This window comes from Callionymus lyra, chromosome 1 (assembly GCF_982586985.1).
Source record: "Callionymus lyra chromosome 1, fCalLyr1.hap1.1, whole genome shotgun sequence".
NCBI classification, from domain to species: Eukaryota; Metazoa; Chordata; class Actinopteri; order Syngnathiformes; family Callionymidae; genus Callionymus; species Callionymus lyra.
The window spans coordinates 33,054,791-33,072,801 of NC_141818.1; the positions used below are offsets into that span (position 1 = coordinate 33,054,791).

An 18,011-nucleotide genomic window follows, 5' to 3' on the forward strand; every position below is an offset into this window, starting at 1 on the left:
AATCTAAGCTATAATTTAGACTACATAATTTTTTTAAATAAATTGCCTGGAGATGCGTTAATGCTGAAAAGGTTCAGAACCTGTTCCTACTTTTTCAAATCTCAGCGTTTGTTTCATAATTTACACTGCTTACTATACCCATTTTAGGCACTGAACTTGATTGCATATCGACAGGCTAAAATGTATGCAGTTTAATGTAAAACTTTGACATGTGTGAAAATTGACATGTGTCGTTTTATATACACCAATAAACACATGATGCAACGAGTTTAACTGTCACAGGATCTTGCTCTCTGGAGTGAGGTGGGTGGTTCTTAAAAGAACCGTTGGGTTTGTTACAAGTCGTTTACTTGGACTTCGTCGCCTTCTCGGTCTTCTTGGGCAGCAGGACCGCCTGGATGTTGGGCAACACTCCACCCTGAGCGATGGTCACTCCTCCGAGCAGCTTGTTGAGCTCCTCGTCGTTGCGGACAGCCAGCTGCAGGTGACGCGGGATGATTCTGGTCTTCTTGTTGTCGCGGGCGGCGTTTCCAGCCAACTCCAGGATCTCAGCGGTCAGATACTCCAGAACAGCTGCCAGGTAGACGGGAGCACCAGCGCCGACACGCTGAGCGTAGTTTCCCTTCCTCAGCAGTCTGTGGACACGACCGACTGGGAACTGGAGTCCAGCTCTGGAAGAACGGGACTTGGCCTTAGCGCGGGCTTTACCGGCACCTTTTCCTCGTCCAGACATCTTGAGTAGTGTTGATGATTCTATAAGAAAGAATGATATGAATCCACCCAGGCTCCAACCTTTATTTAAAACCAATACTGCTCATTCATTGGATCTAACCGTCTTTTAAAGCGGCCTCCAATCAGATGGGAGATTCTGTATAGAGCCCAAGTGCATTCTGGGCGTGCTTAGAGAATGCAGCATGACAAAGGAAAATTGTCTTCCCTCCTCGTAGCTGAACAATAAAATGATAGACATTTTTTTCGACTTTTTCGATTTTGTATTAACGTTTTTGAGCGAGATTCCTAATCCCGCCATTTTTAACACAACACCATTATACCCTGAGATTGTAATCTGTTGTTTTTGTTAAAAATGTTGAGAGATAAGATTTCAGCATCCGTAGAGTATAGTATCTTCACTATTGACATTTCAGAAAACATACATGAAACTGATATTAATCAGAACACTATTTTCGTGGAACGGTGCATACTCTCCCCACATTAAATCACAAAAGTAGCATTGTATAATTCCTTTCTGTGGGTAGGTACATGTACAAGTATAGTCAACTAGTTTCAAGTTGTTATACGTGAGCCCATAATTTCGTTCTGCTAGGGCATATGTGTCAAACTCAAGGCCCGCGGGCCAAATGTGGCCCGCCATGTGATTTTATGTGGCCCGCCTAACTTACCTTGACCATTGAGCAAAAAAAAAAAAAAAAAAATTTTTAATAAAAAAAAATAAAAAACTTGTCCGACAAACCCATCCCACAACAGACAAAATGGTTTTCCTTCTTTTATTCGCTTGCGTTCCCTTCTCTGACTCTGCCTCGGTCAGGTTTTCACAAGCGCAGGCACACACGCACGCAATACATGGCGCAGCAGCGCTGCGGCGCAGGGTCGGGTTCTCATTGCCCAGCCGGGGGGCGATGGGCCATACAGTCTGTCTGTCTGTCTGTCTGTCTGTCTGTCTGTCTGTCTGTCTGTCTGTCTCGAACCAACAACATCATCCCACCCGAGATTGTCATCCACGCTACGCGCTACATTAGCGCCGCTGCTTTGGGAAAACCGGCCGCGAGCCTTTGATGTGAGCAGCACGCGCTCTCATCGCGGCACGCACACACACACACACGCACGCGCACACACACACACGCACGCGCACACACACAGTCCCTGGCCTGTCAATCGCTCCCTGTCACATGACCGATTTCAGCAGGAAAAAGTGTCGCACAAGTTTCTGGCTGCTGACTTGTAAAGAAACCTACATTTACCCACAATGCATGCCTACGGTATTATGTTTCCCACGATTGACGCATCACTGCTGCAGCGTCTCCAAATCCATGCCAACAGGTGGAACTGAGAAATACAAATACATCCTCGCAAAATGTCCAAGAAGAGAAGAGTTGATGCGAAGGGAAGGATATTTCAAGAAAGGTGTGAAGAATACATGTTTGTGCTTCAAGGAGAAAGACCTGTATGTCTTTTGTGTTATGAGTGTCGGTTGTCAAAGAGTACAATCTACGCCGGCATTTTGACACCAAACACGGAGCTAACTATGCCACGTTTACTTATTTTCATAACATGACCAATGGATGGTGGAGAGCAGGGCCGGGTCTAGGCAGGGGCAAGAGGGGGCCTGGCACAATGCCCCCTCAAGATTTGTGGCTGCCCCCTCATAAATGCCTGTCTAGACCCGGCCCTGGTGGAGACGGGATCCACTTGGTGTGTTCAGGCATCTACTCATCAACAAGAATTGACAGCCAATATATAAGCTGGGGAACCTAAAAACGTGACCAATAACTGGTTGTGAGACTTTCTTTCTTGTTGGGACATATAAAGACTCAACAATCTGATTTTCCTGCAATTGATTTATTTTTTCTCTGCTTGAGATGACAAGTGTGATGACAATAAAGTTTTAACTTACTACCTTACCTTACCTTACCTTACACATGTGCATCAACAGGAAAAGTTGTTTGTCAGACTTATTTCAGTTGCAACTTGTTAGTCTTGAGCTGTAAGTTTTGACTTATCTTTATGTGTAGCAATGTATTTAGTACCACATGCAAGACTGAGTGCAGCCATTTTTATTTTATTGTAAAATGCTACATCACACATGTTGTTAGAAGCTCACAATTGTTGGTTTTACAGTAGTTATGACCTAAAGTAATACATTCAAGTCATTTAACATTAAGGAGTAGTTACATTTATTTTACATTAGCTTACATTTAGTTAAATTTATAAGTAACATCTGGCCCTTTGAGGGCAGCCATTATGATGATGTGGCCCCTGGTGAAAACCAGTTTGACACCCCTGTGCTAGGGCTTTATGACAAGGTTTACTTTAGATGTGTGGTGGACAGTTACTTTTTAAAACTCGTTTCCTCTCTGAGTGATACTTAACACCACAGCGAAAAGAATGAGAAGTTGTCAGGCCAGTTCTGCATATGTCTATGGTTATCGAGTGATGTATGTAATAAAAAAAAAAGTTTGTATGTGTATATAAATCAGCAGTGATAATTATGGCCTGGCGAGTGTAGAGTGTATCATTGCATTATTCTGATCTGGCTTAAAAAATCGGCGGGTTCCTTTTGTGTTAACGTCCTGGGCATTGCGCAATTGTTTCGTGGGCTCTGAGCTAGCTGGCAAGCAAGAGTTTTTATTAAATTAATCTAAAATATATGCATATATATTGTATTCTGTTCAAGTGGAACAGGTTCAGACAAATAATAGTCGGATGTACACGGTTCAAAAGAACCTGTAAGTAAGGTTGTTAAGGTATGTGTTCTTAAGAAAGACTTATAATTGAATGAACAATAATAATTGAATTGTTCTTGTATCTACACCATTTATGACAGGAGGATATGATGCGATATACGCTTTAAAAATTAAAAAAATTGGCCTGTACTGTAACTTTATGAAACAAAATGTACAAATCAACAAACATATTTACCTTTGTGCCTCAGTGCAAAATGTCCAGCATACAATTTCCAAAATCAAATCTGTCCCTTAAAATTGCAGAAGGGGCCAATTTATTATGCAGTGCTGTATTCCTCTATTTAAAAAAAAAAAAAACACATGGAAGTTATACATTTATCATGTAGTGAGTAACCATTGTATTGTCATTTTTGGTTTGGTTTCTTTAACATGACTATATGGCAAGGACACAGTTATTTTATTGCATAAACAATCAGAATACAATATCTGGTCCAAAATGTAAAAAAAAACAAAAAAAAATGTTTCTTACAGTGAACGGTGCTGAAGCAATTTTTTTGTTTGTTATTTTTCATATAATTATGACGTGAGTTGATGTTGATAAGGTTGAGGGTAATACATATACATTTAGGATATATAATTAAAGTGGCAAATGTGACGTTTTAAATTAGTGTAGACGACACCATGTACGTATGAACACTTTCATTAAATGTGACAAGTTTTAAAGTGTATCTTATAAAATAATAGACTTATAAGCTCTTAAGTTACAGTTAAGTGGCTCTGAAAAGAGCCGTTGTGTTCAGGGATGATCGAGTTGGTTTAAGCTCTCTCTCCGCGGATGCGACGAGCCAGCTGGATGTCTTTAGGCATGATGGTGACCCTCTTGGCGTGGATGGCGCACAGGTTGGTGTCCTCGAACAGACCCACCAGGTAGGCCTCGCTGGACTCCTGCAGAGCCATGACGGCGGAGCTCTGGAAGCGCAGGTCGGTCTTGAAGTCCTGAGCGATCTCACGGACCAGACGCTGGAACGGAAGCTTGCGGATGAGCAACTCGGTGGACTTCTGGTAGCGACGGATCTCTCTCAGGGCGACGGTGCCGGGCCTGTAACGATGAGGCTTCTTGACGCCACCGGTGGCCGGTGCGCTTTTACGCGCAGCCTTGGTGGCCAGCTGCTTCCTGGGAGCTTTTCCTCCGGTGGACTTACGAGCGGTCTGCTTGGTTCTTGCCATTGTGGTAGAGGTGTGTTCTTCAACAGAGAAGTATGAGCGAGAGCGGCGTTGGCTCCTCTTTTAAACTGTTTGGTTCCCGCGCTTAACCCTTATTCATCGTCTGATTGGTCACTTGTAAAAGGCTGACACCCACAGAGACATTACTTCGCCACTGATTGGATGACTTACATTTGAAAATGTGTTCGTTTATTCTTCTCAATGGCTTATACACTCAACTAAAAGTGTACATATTTACAAGTGTCAAAATACACTAATGAGCAACATATATTTACAAATAAATGAAAACATTCTAAAAAAAAAAAGATAACACCACATTTTTAAACATTAAAATACTCCAGTGCAGCGTATACACTTGTTTTTATTTGTATCTATTGTCCTTCGTCTTTTAAATCAATGCTTTGGAATTGTGAGAAAATAAGATAATCGGAAAACCGTCATTCTTCAGTAATAAATTATTTCCGACAGAACAGACGAGAGAAATCCTTCCAGGCTGTTGCTCCTAAGCTTTGGAACGATCTTCCTCTCCCTCTTTGATGATCTACTGACTCCTTTAAGAAACATCTTAAGATACTTTTATTCCTGCAGGCTTTTCCTTGATTCTATGAGACTTCTGTATGTCTTGATCTTCTATACATTTTATTGAGTATTGTTTTGATTGTTTAAGTGCTTTGTGACCCTGGTCTCATCGTCAGATAACGTGAAAATTGCCACGTGTCGCAATAGCGAGTTGGTCTTAAACTGTTTAAAATATTTATCGCTAATGGATTTTCTATATGGGAATATTTCGTAAAATAAATTTTAGGAATGAAAATTAGTTCTGGATAATAATTCTGATGCAAGAGGAACGCAATTCGTAACATAACGAAGTGTCAACAATATGTATCAATGAGTAATTGAATCCGTAAAACTCTTCAAAGGGTTTGGGCGGCTCTTAAAAGAGCCTTTTTAGACAAGTCTGTTAACAAGTATTTTAACCTCCAAAACCGTACAGGGTGCGGCCCTGGCGCTTCAGAGCGTAGACCACATCCATGGCGGTCACGGTCTTCCTCTTAGCGTGCTCGGTGTAGGTGACGGCGTCACGGATGACATTCTCCAGGAACACCTTCAACACACCACGAGTCTCTTCATAGATCAGGCCGGAGATACGCTTCACTCCACCACGGCGAGCCAGACGGCGGATAGCGGGTTTGGTGATTCCCTGGATGTTGTCGCGGAGAACCTTGCGATGACGCTTGGCGCCTCCTTTTCCGAGTCCTTTGCCTCCCTTACCTCGTCCTGACATGTTGATAGCGTTTTTCTTTTCACAATGCTCGAAGTCCACGTTGCTCTCCAATTAATATAGCTCTGTCGGACGTTGGCGAAGACAGAGGCAGGGTATCACGCCACCATGACGTCAGGAGCGACTGATAGGCGCAAACTAACTTTGCAAGCATAATGAAGACCTACTCGATTCTGATTGGAAGACATATTCATGGGTTTTGTTATCAAATCAGAGGCAAGTGCATTGAATTGTATGAGGTGGGCGCGTAGTTAGTGTAATGTACTTATTACATTATTTTTATATGTAGGTAGATAGGTAGTAATATTATACAATTATTGTATAATACACCCATCTTGATCATGGGAATATTGACATTTGAAATCGCCAGTTTTGTCCGGTTAAAAATGTATGAGTTACTAATGTTCTAATCCCATGTAATCATTTTCCATAGTGTAAGGTAACGTTAATTATGAAGGTTTACTGTTATAAATGGCAGCTTTTAACCAATACCATATTTCATAATGGATGAAGTAGTTTCTATCAATGTTCAATAGCCTTTCGTTTAAATTGAAGAACAAGTGGAACCATTCGATCAGGGAAGCTTTAGGGTGTTTGGGTGGTTCTTAAAAGAACCGTTGAGTTGTTATAAGTCGTTTACTTGGCCTTCGTCGCCTTCTCGGTCTTCTTGGGCAGCAGGACTGCCTGGATGTTGGGCAACACTCCACCCTGAGCGATGGTCACTCCTCCGAGCAGCTTGTTGAGCTCCTCGTCGTTGCGGACAGCCAGCTGCAGGTGACGCGGGATGATTCTGGTCTTCTTGTTGTCGCGGGCGGCGTTTCCAGCCAACTCCAGGATCTCAGCGGTCAGATACTCCAGCACAGCTGCCAGGTAGACGGGAGCACCAGCGCCGACACGCTGAGCGTAGTTTCCCTTCCTCAGCAGTCTGTGGACACGACCGACTGGGAACTGGAGTCCAGCTCTGGAAGAGCGAGTCTTGGCCTTTGCCCTGACTTTTCCTGCCTTGCCTCGTCCAGACATGTTTTTCGAAATTTCTTAGTCACTCAATGTGTCCGCAGCTCGACTGAGGTCTGTATTTATAGACCACATAGCTGCTCGTCGATTGGACAAAGTATATTTCGACAGCGTTGTCCAACCACTGACAAGTGACTCACTATTATGCAAATGATCTGAATTAACCCTTCAACTGCCTTGCTGGTGCCATGTACACGTACTTGGCTCAGAGCAGCGTAACGAATTGACATCCCTTGAATTAAGTCGAGATCAAGGAATGTTATCGTGTTATAGTAACGTTTATTTTCGAAAGAACAGGTCAGTCTCTGCATCAGCCGCTAAAGACAAACTATTAAGAACAACATCAGGACAAGATCTTAAGATTTTCATACATTTTTAGCGCAGGTGGAGTGATTAATATCTCACCGGGCAGTGAACTGCAGTCAGTGACGTTACCAGATTATATTTGGACGATTACACAATGTCTTCTATAACCTGGTCAACATGTTTCATTAACACCTTATAATCGAGTCGCATGCATGCAGACCTGCTCATTAGAAGGAGTGGGTGGCTCTTAGAAGAGCCGTTGTATAGTAATGGTGTTCATTTAGAGCTGGTGTACTTGGTGACGGCTTTGGTGCCTTCAGACACGGCGTGCTTGGCCAGCTCCCCGGGCAGCAGCAGACGCACAGCGGTCTGGATCTCCCGGGAAGAGATGGTGGAGCGCTTGTTGTAGTGAGCCAAGCGAGACGCTTCTCCGGCGATGCGCTCAAAGATGTCGTTGACGAACGAGTTCATGATGCCCATGGCCTTGGAGGAGATGCCGGTGTCGGGGTGGACCTGCTTCAGCACCTTGTACACGTAGATGGCGTAACTCTCCTTCCTGGACTTCCTCCTCTTCTTGCCTCCTTTTCCGGCGGTCTTGGTCACGGCTTTCTTGGAGCCCTTCTTGGGCGCGGACTTGACTGTATCAGGCATGATGACGCTGATCAACGACGTTCAAAATGGCTGCTACTGTATTTATAAACGGATATGCAAATCAGCGTCTTTCATTGCACACATACGATTGGCTGAGAGAAGCAGGGCCGTAGCTCTTGTTTCTAGGCAGAAGGTGTAATCTGCAGTGCCATGTCAAACACTCATGCATTTCCTTCCCAGCAAGGAACTACAATATACAACATGTGATTGAATCAGAAAGACAGAAATATATATTTTTAAATGACAGGAAAATTAATTGATTAATGTATAAAGTAACACGGACAACATATTTTGTTATTTTGCCATTCTGAAAAATAAACTAACACAGCTAATTTAACTATATCTAGATATAGATTTACATGTACTTTGAAATAATAATATTTATATTTTATTTACTAATTGGATGACTTCATGTTAATTATTCTCCATCTACTATATCGATCTTACTCCATTTGATCTCCATCTATCAAACTATTTGCTTTCTATTTATGATGATTTACCCATCTTCGTGTGTACCCTGCTTCTGGTAGACAACTTGTTTTATCCTCGTTCCCTAAAGTATGTCTATTTACCTATTTTTGAACCTACCCTAGTTTCAACCCAACACATATACACGTAACATTGCATCTAATGCAGTAAAGTATGAAGGACGATACATTACTGATGTATAAATGTATATATTGATATGTCAAAATAAATAAATGACTTCCAATTCATTTTTGCTAAACAACGGAGCTATTTTAGGTATAAATACACATTTTTTCATTCATACGTTTTGTCTTTCATTTATTTAGGTAATTATAAAGTTGACATTTGTAAACAGGCGAAACAAACTAAAGCAATCGATGTCGATCTCAAAAATATAGCTCCTGCAGTGATAGGTCTAAAGCATCGACGCATCGCTGGGAGTAAATCAGATGGTTGTTTCATCTGCGATCATCCTTTGTCAACGACTCCTCATCTGACAGTCTGGCAACACGCAGACGACCTGAGAGATTATCGCACATTAGCAACTGTAATCTCCAGGATAAAAAGGTCAAACCCTATCACAAAAAAAGAAAGTAATAATTGTGTTACCTTTAACATTTTTACCAGCTTGATTCATTTAAGGAATATAAGGGGAAACAGAAAACCACCGGATGTGCTTGATTACAAATGCTTTAATGTTTGACATTAAACACAGTAAGAGTGAATATATAAACACTATAACATACAACAAACAAGGTTTTAAAACTTGTACACCCGATTGCAATAAACAGGTGTCAAACTGGTCCAGAAAAGGGCAGAGCCGGTGCAGGTTTTGGATCCAACCAGTTAAACACATATAGTTGAACCAATCAGGTGTCTGAAGACAGTAATCAATTAATTGATAGTCAGGTGTTGCTTGTTTAAGCCGGCACCTGATTGGTTAACTCATGTGTGCTGACTGGTTGGAACAAAAACCTACACCACCCTGGCCCTTTTCTGGACCAGTTTGACACCTAAATAAACATTCCATTAGGGGTATTCTTACAGAGATATGTTGGATAATAAACTTGATGATGTGATACCAACTTGATTCTTGCATCATTGCCATGTAGTGGGTTTCACATTAAATACATTTCATGACACCTTGAAGAGAAGCAATCACTCTTTTTAGGGCTGGGTATCAAACTACCCACACATTAAAAACTTGATAATGTGGATTATTCTAAAGAAAACTGATCATGAAAAAGACAGTAAGCCCTTTTGCACTGGACAATATTTGCACTGTATTTTTGCTGTAAGAAAACATTTTGGAGAGGAAACTAAAATTTACCTTACACATAGTACACATCTTTTTTTCCAAAATAAATATTATCCAGGAACCAGTATAGGCATCTCCATCAGTACCGGTACAAAACAAAAAATGACCTTAAAATTAAGTAGGGCTGGGTGTTGATAGTACATTTTTAACGCATTTTGGTCAACAAATGGTTACAGCTGGATTTCTCCACCCAGATGCACATGAATACAATTGTAATTATGTGAAGTAATTTCTCCACTTTTGTATCCACAATGCCATGCTTTTTACTCTTCATACCAAACTCAGCTCTGAATATAACTTGAAAAATAAGATAGAAAACAGCAATCGCAGAAATGCTGAGCTCAGTTATTGCTGTAGCTCATGTTTGTCCGTCTACATCAGTGGGTGGTGCCTTTTTACATGTTTTTTTAGATTGCTGGGATCAGAAAACCTCCCTGGGCACAGTTGGCATGGGTACGGCCTTTCTCCGGTGTGGGTATTTCTATGAATCTTCAGGTTCCAGAACTGGGAGAACGTTTTACCGCATATATTACAGCCATAGGGTCTCTCGCCAGTGTGAGTCCTGAGGTGGGATTCCAAGTTGGCTGGAGATCTGAAGGTTTTCCCACAGAAGCTGCAAACACACTTCCTTTTCTGGAGGACATGCTGTTGTCCGCCTTTTCCAACAGAACTCGTAGTAAGACTATTTGGACGATATCCGTGAAAGGAAGCATGACATGGATTACTCAGGGTTGGTTCTGGCACCTGAGCAGGTTCAGACTCGTTACATAAATCGATAATAGGCGTGGAGACAAAAGGAGGTGGGGGACCGAAGCTTCTGGATTTTACGGTTGCGACACCTTCTCTCCCACAGCTGCCAAACTCCTGCTCAACAGTTGGATTGGTTGAGTTTGACGGCTGACCTGTCAAGGGCTTTTTAAGGTTGTATGCTGCCACTGCGTCCGTCCATGATGAACCGTTAAAGAAGCTGATCTCTGAAAAGCTCTGGCTTGACTCCTGCACATCCAGCACCTGAATGGCGGTTTCATTTAATTGCAAATCGTCCTTGTTGTCGTCTGTGCTGGACTCCACCAACTCTGAATGCAGAGACACATTTTTTTTTATTTCAACGGTGGCAGAAAATACTTTTTTTTTATACAGGTTATAGGGTATTTCTTATTGACTCGTGGGTCTGATAGCTGGTCTCTGGGATGTGTTTATTTGGTCTTGAATCGCGTTTATCCATTTAAATCAGAAGGATCAGACAGTTTGTTATCCGTTTAAACATCTTCTCCGTCTTACCACCCTCACGGTTTTTAGTTTAATATGTGTTAAAAGATGTTGGTCCAAAAACTATGCCCCCCCCCCCCCCCCCCAAGTACTGTTGATCGCAATGGAACAGAGAGCAACTATTTAGAAATGTACAACACTGTAACACTCTTGTAGACCAGGTGGCAAGCAGGCGTGCTCATTTTAAATTAATTTCAGAAGTAATTACTAATCTTTAAAAAAGCTGACTTACAAATTAACCCTAAATCTGATGTGATCAGCTGGATAACATCAAGTAGAAAACTATTCGTAATATGTAGAATTTAGGTTTAATACCTTCTTGTATGCTCAGGTCAGCCTGGCTCTGGTTTCCCGAAGCCTCTTCCTCATGCTCCACTTTGACGATCATTGGATCTGTATTTCGACTCTGTTGATTCAGAAACAAAGATAATGGATAATTAAAAATGTACATTAGAAATGGCAAACTTGACACAAACCCAGAAACAAACACACGTTTATTTAACGAGAGAAAAAGCTTATTGATTCCATAATCTTGTCTTAACAAAACACACACAACTTGTACAAAGTGATTATTCTTACATTGATTATATGGAGAATATATTTTTTGAGTGTGTTTGTGTGGGCACCTGTTGCATCTTACTCCCTGGTTCAATGATTTTCTAAATTTGTTTTTCTATTACCGCTTTAGTTTTTGGTTCATAAGGTCCATGGGTAATTGTATTGCTCTTGACTTTCAAACACTTTTGTAGTTCTACATTATAACAAACAGTAATCAAAACAAACCTCCAATCCATTGCTTCTGTCTTTTGTCTTGCCATTTTCATTTGCTCTCTGGCCTGTAGCTCTACGATACATAAAGTCCAGCTCTCCTTCCGACAGATCTGGGAAGACATGACTCATCAGCAATACAGTCTCAAGTAAAATCACATTATTATTCACCACAAATAACATCTTGTGTATAAATATTTGGCAACAAGAGGCCATTTGATTCCAAGACCCTCCATAACATCGTTGTTTTTGCCAACATGCGTTTTGTCGCCAGCGGATCCATATTGGAACATTCTGACACATTTAAATGAGGCCCACTATATCAACCACATAATACATACAGATATAAATTAAAGTGCCAAATGGAAAACCCATCTATTTTAACATGAACACACAGTAGAACTCTTTTTTTTGTTAATCACTTACCGTCATCTCTAGAAAACATCCTCACTTCCATGTCCATTTCTTGAATCTTTTCTTTGACCAGTGCTCTTTCCGGCAGCACCAGTTCCACATTAGAATGCTAGACAACATGACAGTTAAGATATTTAATATGCAAGGGATTGAACTTATTTACATTCTCTAAAAATGCATTTGTTGAACACTTGAATAATCTTTCTTACTTCAGTAGTTAGACAATTCAATTTAGGTGATTCTATGACACTGTTCTGAATCGTTTAATGGCAAGAATGCGTTGGGTCACAATGCTGCTGCATTAGAAAGACCCTGATGCTCTAGATCAGGGGTGGGCAAACTCGGTCCTCAAGGGCCGCAGGATGTCTCGTGCTGTGTCTCAAATCGCATACTAATCTTAGTATGCTAGAAGTTAGTATGCATCAGTTTAGTATGCATACTAACTAGTACGCAAATTCTCCGCAGATAGTATGTCTCAAATCAAACCCAATGAAGCTACACACTAACCGGAAATCACATGACAGCTTCTTCTTCTACTTCTATTTAACGATGTTTCAAGCAGCTGTTTGAACGCTATCGCCGACACCTGCTGGCAGCACGTATTGCAACTTTGGAAAAAGAAATAAAGAAAAAATATGAGAATCTAAATAATCGCGAGATATTTAAGCTGGTATCAGCAGCGAAGACGTGTTTATCCTCCTACTGCTGCTGAAAATACACATTTAAGTATATGCATATATATGCATTTATATATGACGTAACTTCCGTTTAAAACGTCACTAAAATGGCGGCTGTTTAGTATGGTTAGTGTCCATCGAACCATGCTAGTTTTGTGGGCGTGTTAGTATGCCAATTTAGTGTGCATGGCGCACTAAATTTCGCATACTAAGAATTGAGACACACTAACGTACTAAAAATACTAACTTTTAGTACGCTAGTATGCGATTTGAGACACAGCACAGTTTTTTGTTCCAACCGATCAAGGACACATTTTGACCAATCAGGTGTCTTAGGAGTGTAATCAGTTGATTGTCAGTCTGGTGTTGCTTGTTTCAGCTGAAACCTCATTGGTTAAAATGTGCATGCTCGATCGGTTGGAACAAAAACCGGTGCTGTGTCTCAAATCGCATACTAGCGTACTAAAAGTTAGTATTTTTAGTACGTTAGTGTGTCTCAATTCTTAGTATGCGAAATTTAGTGCGCCATGCGTACTAAATTGGCATACTAACACGCCCACAAAACTAGCATGGTTCGATGGACACTAACCATACTAAACAGCCGCCATTTTAGTGACGTTTTAAACGGAAGTTACGTCATATATAAATGCATATATATGCATATACTTAAATGTGTATTTTCAGCAGCAGTAGGAGGATAAACACGTCTTTGCTGCTGATACCAGCTTAAATATCTCGCGATTATTTAGATTCTCATATTTTTTCTTTATTTCTTTTTCCAAAGTTGCAATACGTGCTGCCAGCAGGTGTCGGCGATAGCGTTCAAACAGCTGCTTGAAACATCGTTAAATAGAAGTAGAAGAAGAAGCTGTCATGTGATTTCCGGTTAGTGTGTAGCTTCAGGGTTTGATTTGAGACATACTATCTGCGGAGAATTTGCGTACTAGTTAGTATGCATACTAAACTGATGCATACTAACTTCTAGCATACTAAGATTAGTATGCGATTTGAGACACAGCTCTGCACACCCTGCGGCCCTTGAGGACCGAGTTTGCCCACCCCTTCTCTAGATCAACAAAGAGACTCCAACCTTTTCTGACTTCCTTTGTATAACATACTTTTTAAGCATGAATGACTAAATCCTGACTTTTAAATGCATTTTGTCACAGGTAGGGATGTCAGTGCATTGTTACAATTGAACTTGTTAAAGGGATAGTTCACCCAAAATTCAAACTTCACTCATTTTCTATTCACCCTCATGTTGACTAAGGTTTAGAATTATTTAGAGTTATCTGTTCCTTTTCAGAGTTATAGACAAAAATGATGTCTACACTGGAAGCGCTTGCAATATTTAGCGGCGTTTTTTCCAGAACATGTTGAAATACAGCATGTTTTCAATACAAGATGAAAATTATAGACAAGTACCATGGAGATAGATGGATGTTTTAAGTGGGTCATTTTGTCATATATTTTTGGGTGAACCAACCCTAATGCTTAAAGCTCACCTCTTTCTGGGAGTTGTCGGAGCATGTTAACTTCACGTTGCTGATGTCTCCTGGGGTTCTCTCTGGCCATAGAACCAAATTCACTTGTCGCTCCAACTCCTTTCCTAAAACACATACATTCAGTATTTTTTGGTTAAAAACCCAGTGAAAACACATACAGTATGCTTTTGAAAAATATTGTATTTTACAATTAAAAGTGCAGTAGCAAATCCCTTGATTAGCCCTGTATACTCTGTGTCGTATTACGGTGAAAACATCTCCAACTATAAAAGTAAGAAGACAGAACTGAGAAGTATTATACAGATACCGTAGGTCCCATGGATCGTATCTAGTTATACTCGTATCCCATGAAATTCCCATCTAGTGTTATTTTGACGCACTAGTTCACGATACTTAAGCTTAAAAGGACCAGAAATATTGTCTAGTAGTGATGGCGAAGTAGTTCAATTTAGTGACTACCTTTTCGCCAAAATAAACATGAACTTTTACTACATTATTAGAAAAAATACTTAACTGTAGTTATTTAGTCAAGCCACTAGATAGAGTCAATAAAGTTAACCATTGTTGACGAGAAGTTAACAGGCCATTGTTACAGGTGGAATGGAAATTGTTAGTATTACATCTTCATTCTGTGAATATCATGTAAGACAGAGGCAGTTCTTGAAGCAGGATTCCTACATCTTAAGGCAAGTATAATTTAAGATATTATAAAACTTGTTTGAATACCATTTGCATTTTAATGTAAAACCAGCTTGACATTCAACCAAAGTAAAAAAAAAACAAAAAACATCACATTCTCTGTGTTATCTTGACCTTTTTAGTATATATTTTATTGAGTATTGTTTTGATTGTTTAAGCACTTTGTGACCCTGGTCTGAAAAAGCACTCTATAAATATAAATTACTTACTTACTTACAAATATGGAAGCAAGCATTGTTTTGAAAATGTTCTTGCGCAAAATACAATGTGCCTTGTAGACATTGCCTGGTACCACTTTCAGCCATGAAGAAAAATGTCGGTTGGACAGCGAACGACTCTTGCTACATCAATTGCGTTGAAGTACAAATTCCGCTGTTTATTCGGCTATAGTGATTGTGTGTCAATCTGTAAATCATGTCTTTAAAGTAAATATTGTTACCAGAAATTTTCAAATGTACAAGCAACACAAAGTTTCACTTATTCTGTGTTCACAATGTGTTTTGAGAAATTGTAAAATTTGATTTAAGACACTAAAAATTGCCTTTAGGTCCTTATAATTAGGTTTATGAGAGTAATGCATCTTAAGGATCCACAGGAACCCTGTGTTATTAAACACAAGATGCTATTTGTGGTGAATAACTACGTTATTTTACTTGAGACTGTATTGCTGATGCCTCATTCATGTCTTCCCAGATCTGGACCCTTTAAAAATAATTATTTGTGTTTACAGTATGTGCATATTGAGGACCTGTTGGATCAATTCAAGTAGTTTGGTTCGAGCTCATTGTTTAATTTCCATCTTGTCAGCAGTACATATTATTGGTGTTGATGAAACTCAATTTTAACAAGTACGTGGTTCAAATAAGAAAATAAATACCCTAAAACCAAGGATCGATACCTGATCAAAAATATCGCTGATCACTTAAAAAATGATAGGTTAAAACAATTCCAGTAAAAAAAACAACATGTGTTTAAGAATGATAAGATTACCTGCAGGGGACGGGGAGACGATCCGGAGCCTGTCGTTACTGTTGTTCACTTGAACCCGAGCTCGACCACCGTTCCAGGCGCTGTCCCGGAGCCTCCTCTCTGCGTTACCTCTGGCCATCTTCAACTCCAGCAGATGGAGCTTTCTCTTCAAGTCTTTATTCTCCCGTTGACACTGCGACATTTGCAAACTGACCACCGCGTAGTCATCGTCCACTAGTTTACAGATCTCAGCCACCGCCGCGTTAGCAAGCACCTCCATTATGGAGGCTAACTGGGTCTGGAAGGCCAGGCGGTTCGACATTTTACCACTAATAATAGGGACTTAACACGCACTTCTGATGTATTCACAATACGACGAACTCGTCGGGCTTGTTTACTATATTTGATTAAAAACGATCAGGTCATAAAAGCAACACACCTAGGCGCTCCCCCTTCTTCGACGATGCAGCGTCGGAGCATTGTTGGGGTTCGTCTGCCCTCCTCTGGCACAAAAGTATATTGCATCAACAACCAAGTTTCGGCGCTATCAACTCTTTAGTTATTTCCATGTGAGAACACACAACAACGCTAACAGCAATCCGGGATTCAAAATATGTATGTTTATTATCTTCTTCGATCTCTCAACACACATCCATCAATGTCAAGAGAACAGCACACCCAAGTGGTCAGTAGGTTCCACTACAGTTATTGTTATCAATTGACATTAATGGTTACAGTTGCTTATAGAGTCAGTCATTTGTTTTGGTTTTTAGTATGGACATCCGTAATACCCTGACGAGAAAAAGTAACAGGGAGAGCCAGCAGGAAGCAGCGCCATCCATGTCTACTGAAAACACAAGCACTGAAGTCAACCTGATCCCTGAAGTGAACATTCAAACTGAGAGAGTAGTTGCAGCTAAAGCCTTTACTTGAACTCACCAAGACACCTGCCTTGGACTTGGTGAAAGTGCAGTATTGTTTTTATTGTACCTTTTAAAAACATGGCTCCTGTATAATGACTAAATGGCCTATATTGTCACGATGGTCATTTGGTTGCCTTTAAAAAACATATTTTTCAGCAACTGGGCTTCAAGTAGTCAAACAGATCACACATCACACCTCACATGATTTTGTTCAATGAGATGAAAACTTATTTGATTGTTCAAGCTAGTGTTCAGGTTGACTTCAGTGCTTATGTTTTAAGTTGAAGTGAAGCTGTGGTGCTTTAGTTTAATAAATGGACAAAGCACTAAACTTTGTTGTTGTTTTTTTTTTTTGTATTTTTATTTTGGGATCAACCGTCACTTTTTAGTTTTGTAATTATTACTCTGTACTGTGTGAGTAGTCCCAGAGCCATTGTGAGGCCTGAAGCCAATACGTTTTTAGCTGGAAAAGTTTGCCCCCCTGAAAAAAATGTAATGCCCCCCCTTAAATGTTTTTCTGCAGCTGGGTCTGATCCACGAATGTAGATTTGTTTCTTCAGTACCCAATCCACAAAAAAAGTTGCCACTGTAAGAAATTTTAAATAAAAATATATATTCGATTTTAAAAAAGTACATTTAGATTTAATAGTGAATTTATAATAAAACTATTTGTTTATTTATTTAAACAGTTTTCTTGTCTGAAGTAAAGTAGTTTTTGTCCTGGCAATATTATGAATAAAAAATTATGTTGTGACAAAAAAAATAAATCATGTTTAGCTCACAAAATGAGGAAGTCATAAACAGATAAAGTCTAAAGTTTTATGATCCTTTTGAAGGGTTTTTGAAAATGGCAGACTTCTGGTAGACATCTGTGTCTTATTTATTCAATCTCCCAAACAGTAGCTTCAATCAAAAAAAAGAAAAAAGTTAAATTTAAAAAATTGTATATAAACAATTAGAAAATAGTGTTTGAAAGAAAAAATATGGTTGAGATATTTAAATAGTAGAGGTTATTTATTTGTTGAAACTGTTGTCTTGACTGAAGTAATCTTGTTTGTCTTCAGGACATATTATTGGTACAACATTTGTGTCTTAATTATTT

At 40.0% G+C, this 18,011-nt stretch overlaps 6 protein-coding genes across 6 annotated transcripts; all 6 read right to left on the reverse strand.

Moving 5' to 3' along the window:
- Positions 1-199: 199 nt before the first annotated feature.
- LOC148089141 (histone H2A-like) lies at positions 200-744 on the reverse strand. Its single transcript, XM_087803675.1, has one exon. It carries the CDS (start codon positions 731-733, stop codon positions 347-349), a length of 387 nt encoding a protein of 128 aa, XP_087659801.1. The 5' UTR covers positions 734-744; the 3' UTR covers positions 200-346.
- Positions 745-4,137: 3,393 nt separating this feature from the next.
- On the reverse strand, positions 4,138-4,649 carry LOC148089142 (histone H3). The gene has a single exon (XM_087803651.1). The coding sequence runs from the start codon at positions 4,647-4,649 to the stop codon at positions 4,239-4,241; it is 411 nt and encodes a 136-aa protein (XP_087659777.1). The 3' UTR covers positions 4,138-4,238.
- A 391-nt stretch (positions 4,650-5,040) lies between these two features.
- LOC148089143 (histone H4) lies at positions 5,041-5,945 on the reverse strand. The gene has a single exon (XM_087803772.1). It carries the CDS (start codon positions 5,929-5,931, stop codon positions 5,620-5,622), a length of 312 nt encoding a protein of 103 aa, XP_087659898.1. The 5' UTR covers positions 5,932-5,945; the 3' UTR covers positions 5,041-5,619.
- A 611-nt stretch (positions 5,946-6,556) lies between these two features.
- Positions 6,557-6,957, reverse strand: LOC148089144 (histone H2A-like). Its single transcript, XM_087803688.1, has one exon. The coding sequence runs from the start codon at positions 6,946-6,948 to the stop codon at positions 6,565-6,567; it is 384 nt and encodes a 127-aa protein (XP_087659814.1). The 5' UTR covers positions 6,949-6,957; the 3' UTR covers positions 6,557-6,564.
- Positions 6,958-7,210: 253 nt separating this feature from the next.
- LOC148089145 (histone H2B) lies at positions 7,211-7,903 on the reverse strand. The gene has a single exon (XM_087803737.1). It carries the CDS (start codon positions 7,897-7,899, stop codon positions 7,525-7,527), a length of 375 nt encoding a protein of 124 aa, XP_087659863.1. The 5' UTR covers positions 7,900-7,903; the 3' UTR covers positions 7,211-7,524.
- A 1,138-nt stretch (positions 7,904-9,041) lies between these two features.
- On the reverse strand, positions 9,042-16,442 carry LOC148089146 (uncharacterized). Its single transcript, XM_087803403.1, has 6 exons — positions 16,008-16,442; positions 14,319-14,422; positions 12,149-12,245; positions 11,738-11,835; positions 11,270-11,360; positions 9,042-10,761 (listed from the first exon to the last, which is right to left on the reverse strand). Exons 1-6 carry the CDS (start codon positions 16,306-16,308, stop codon positions 10,058-10,060), a joined length of 1,395 nt encoding a protein of 464 aa, XP_087659529.1. The 5' UTR covers positions 16,309-16,442; the 3' UTR covers positions 9,042-10,057.
- Positions 16,443-18,011: the final 1,569 nt, after the last annotated feature.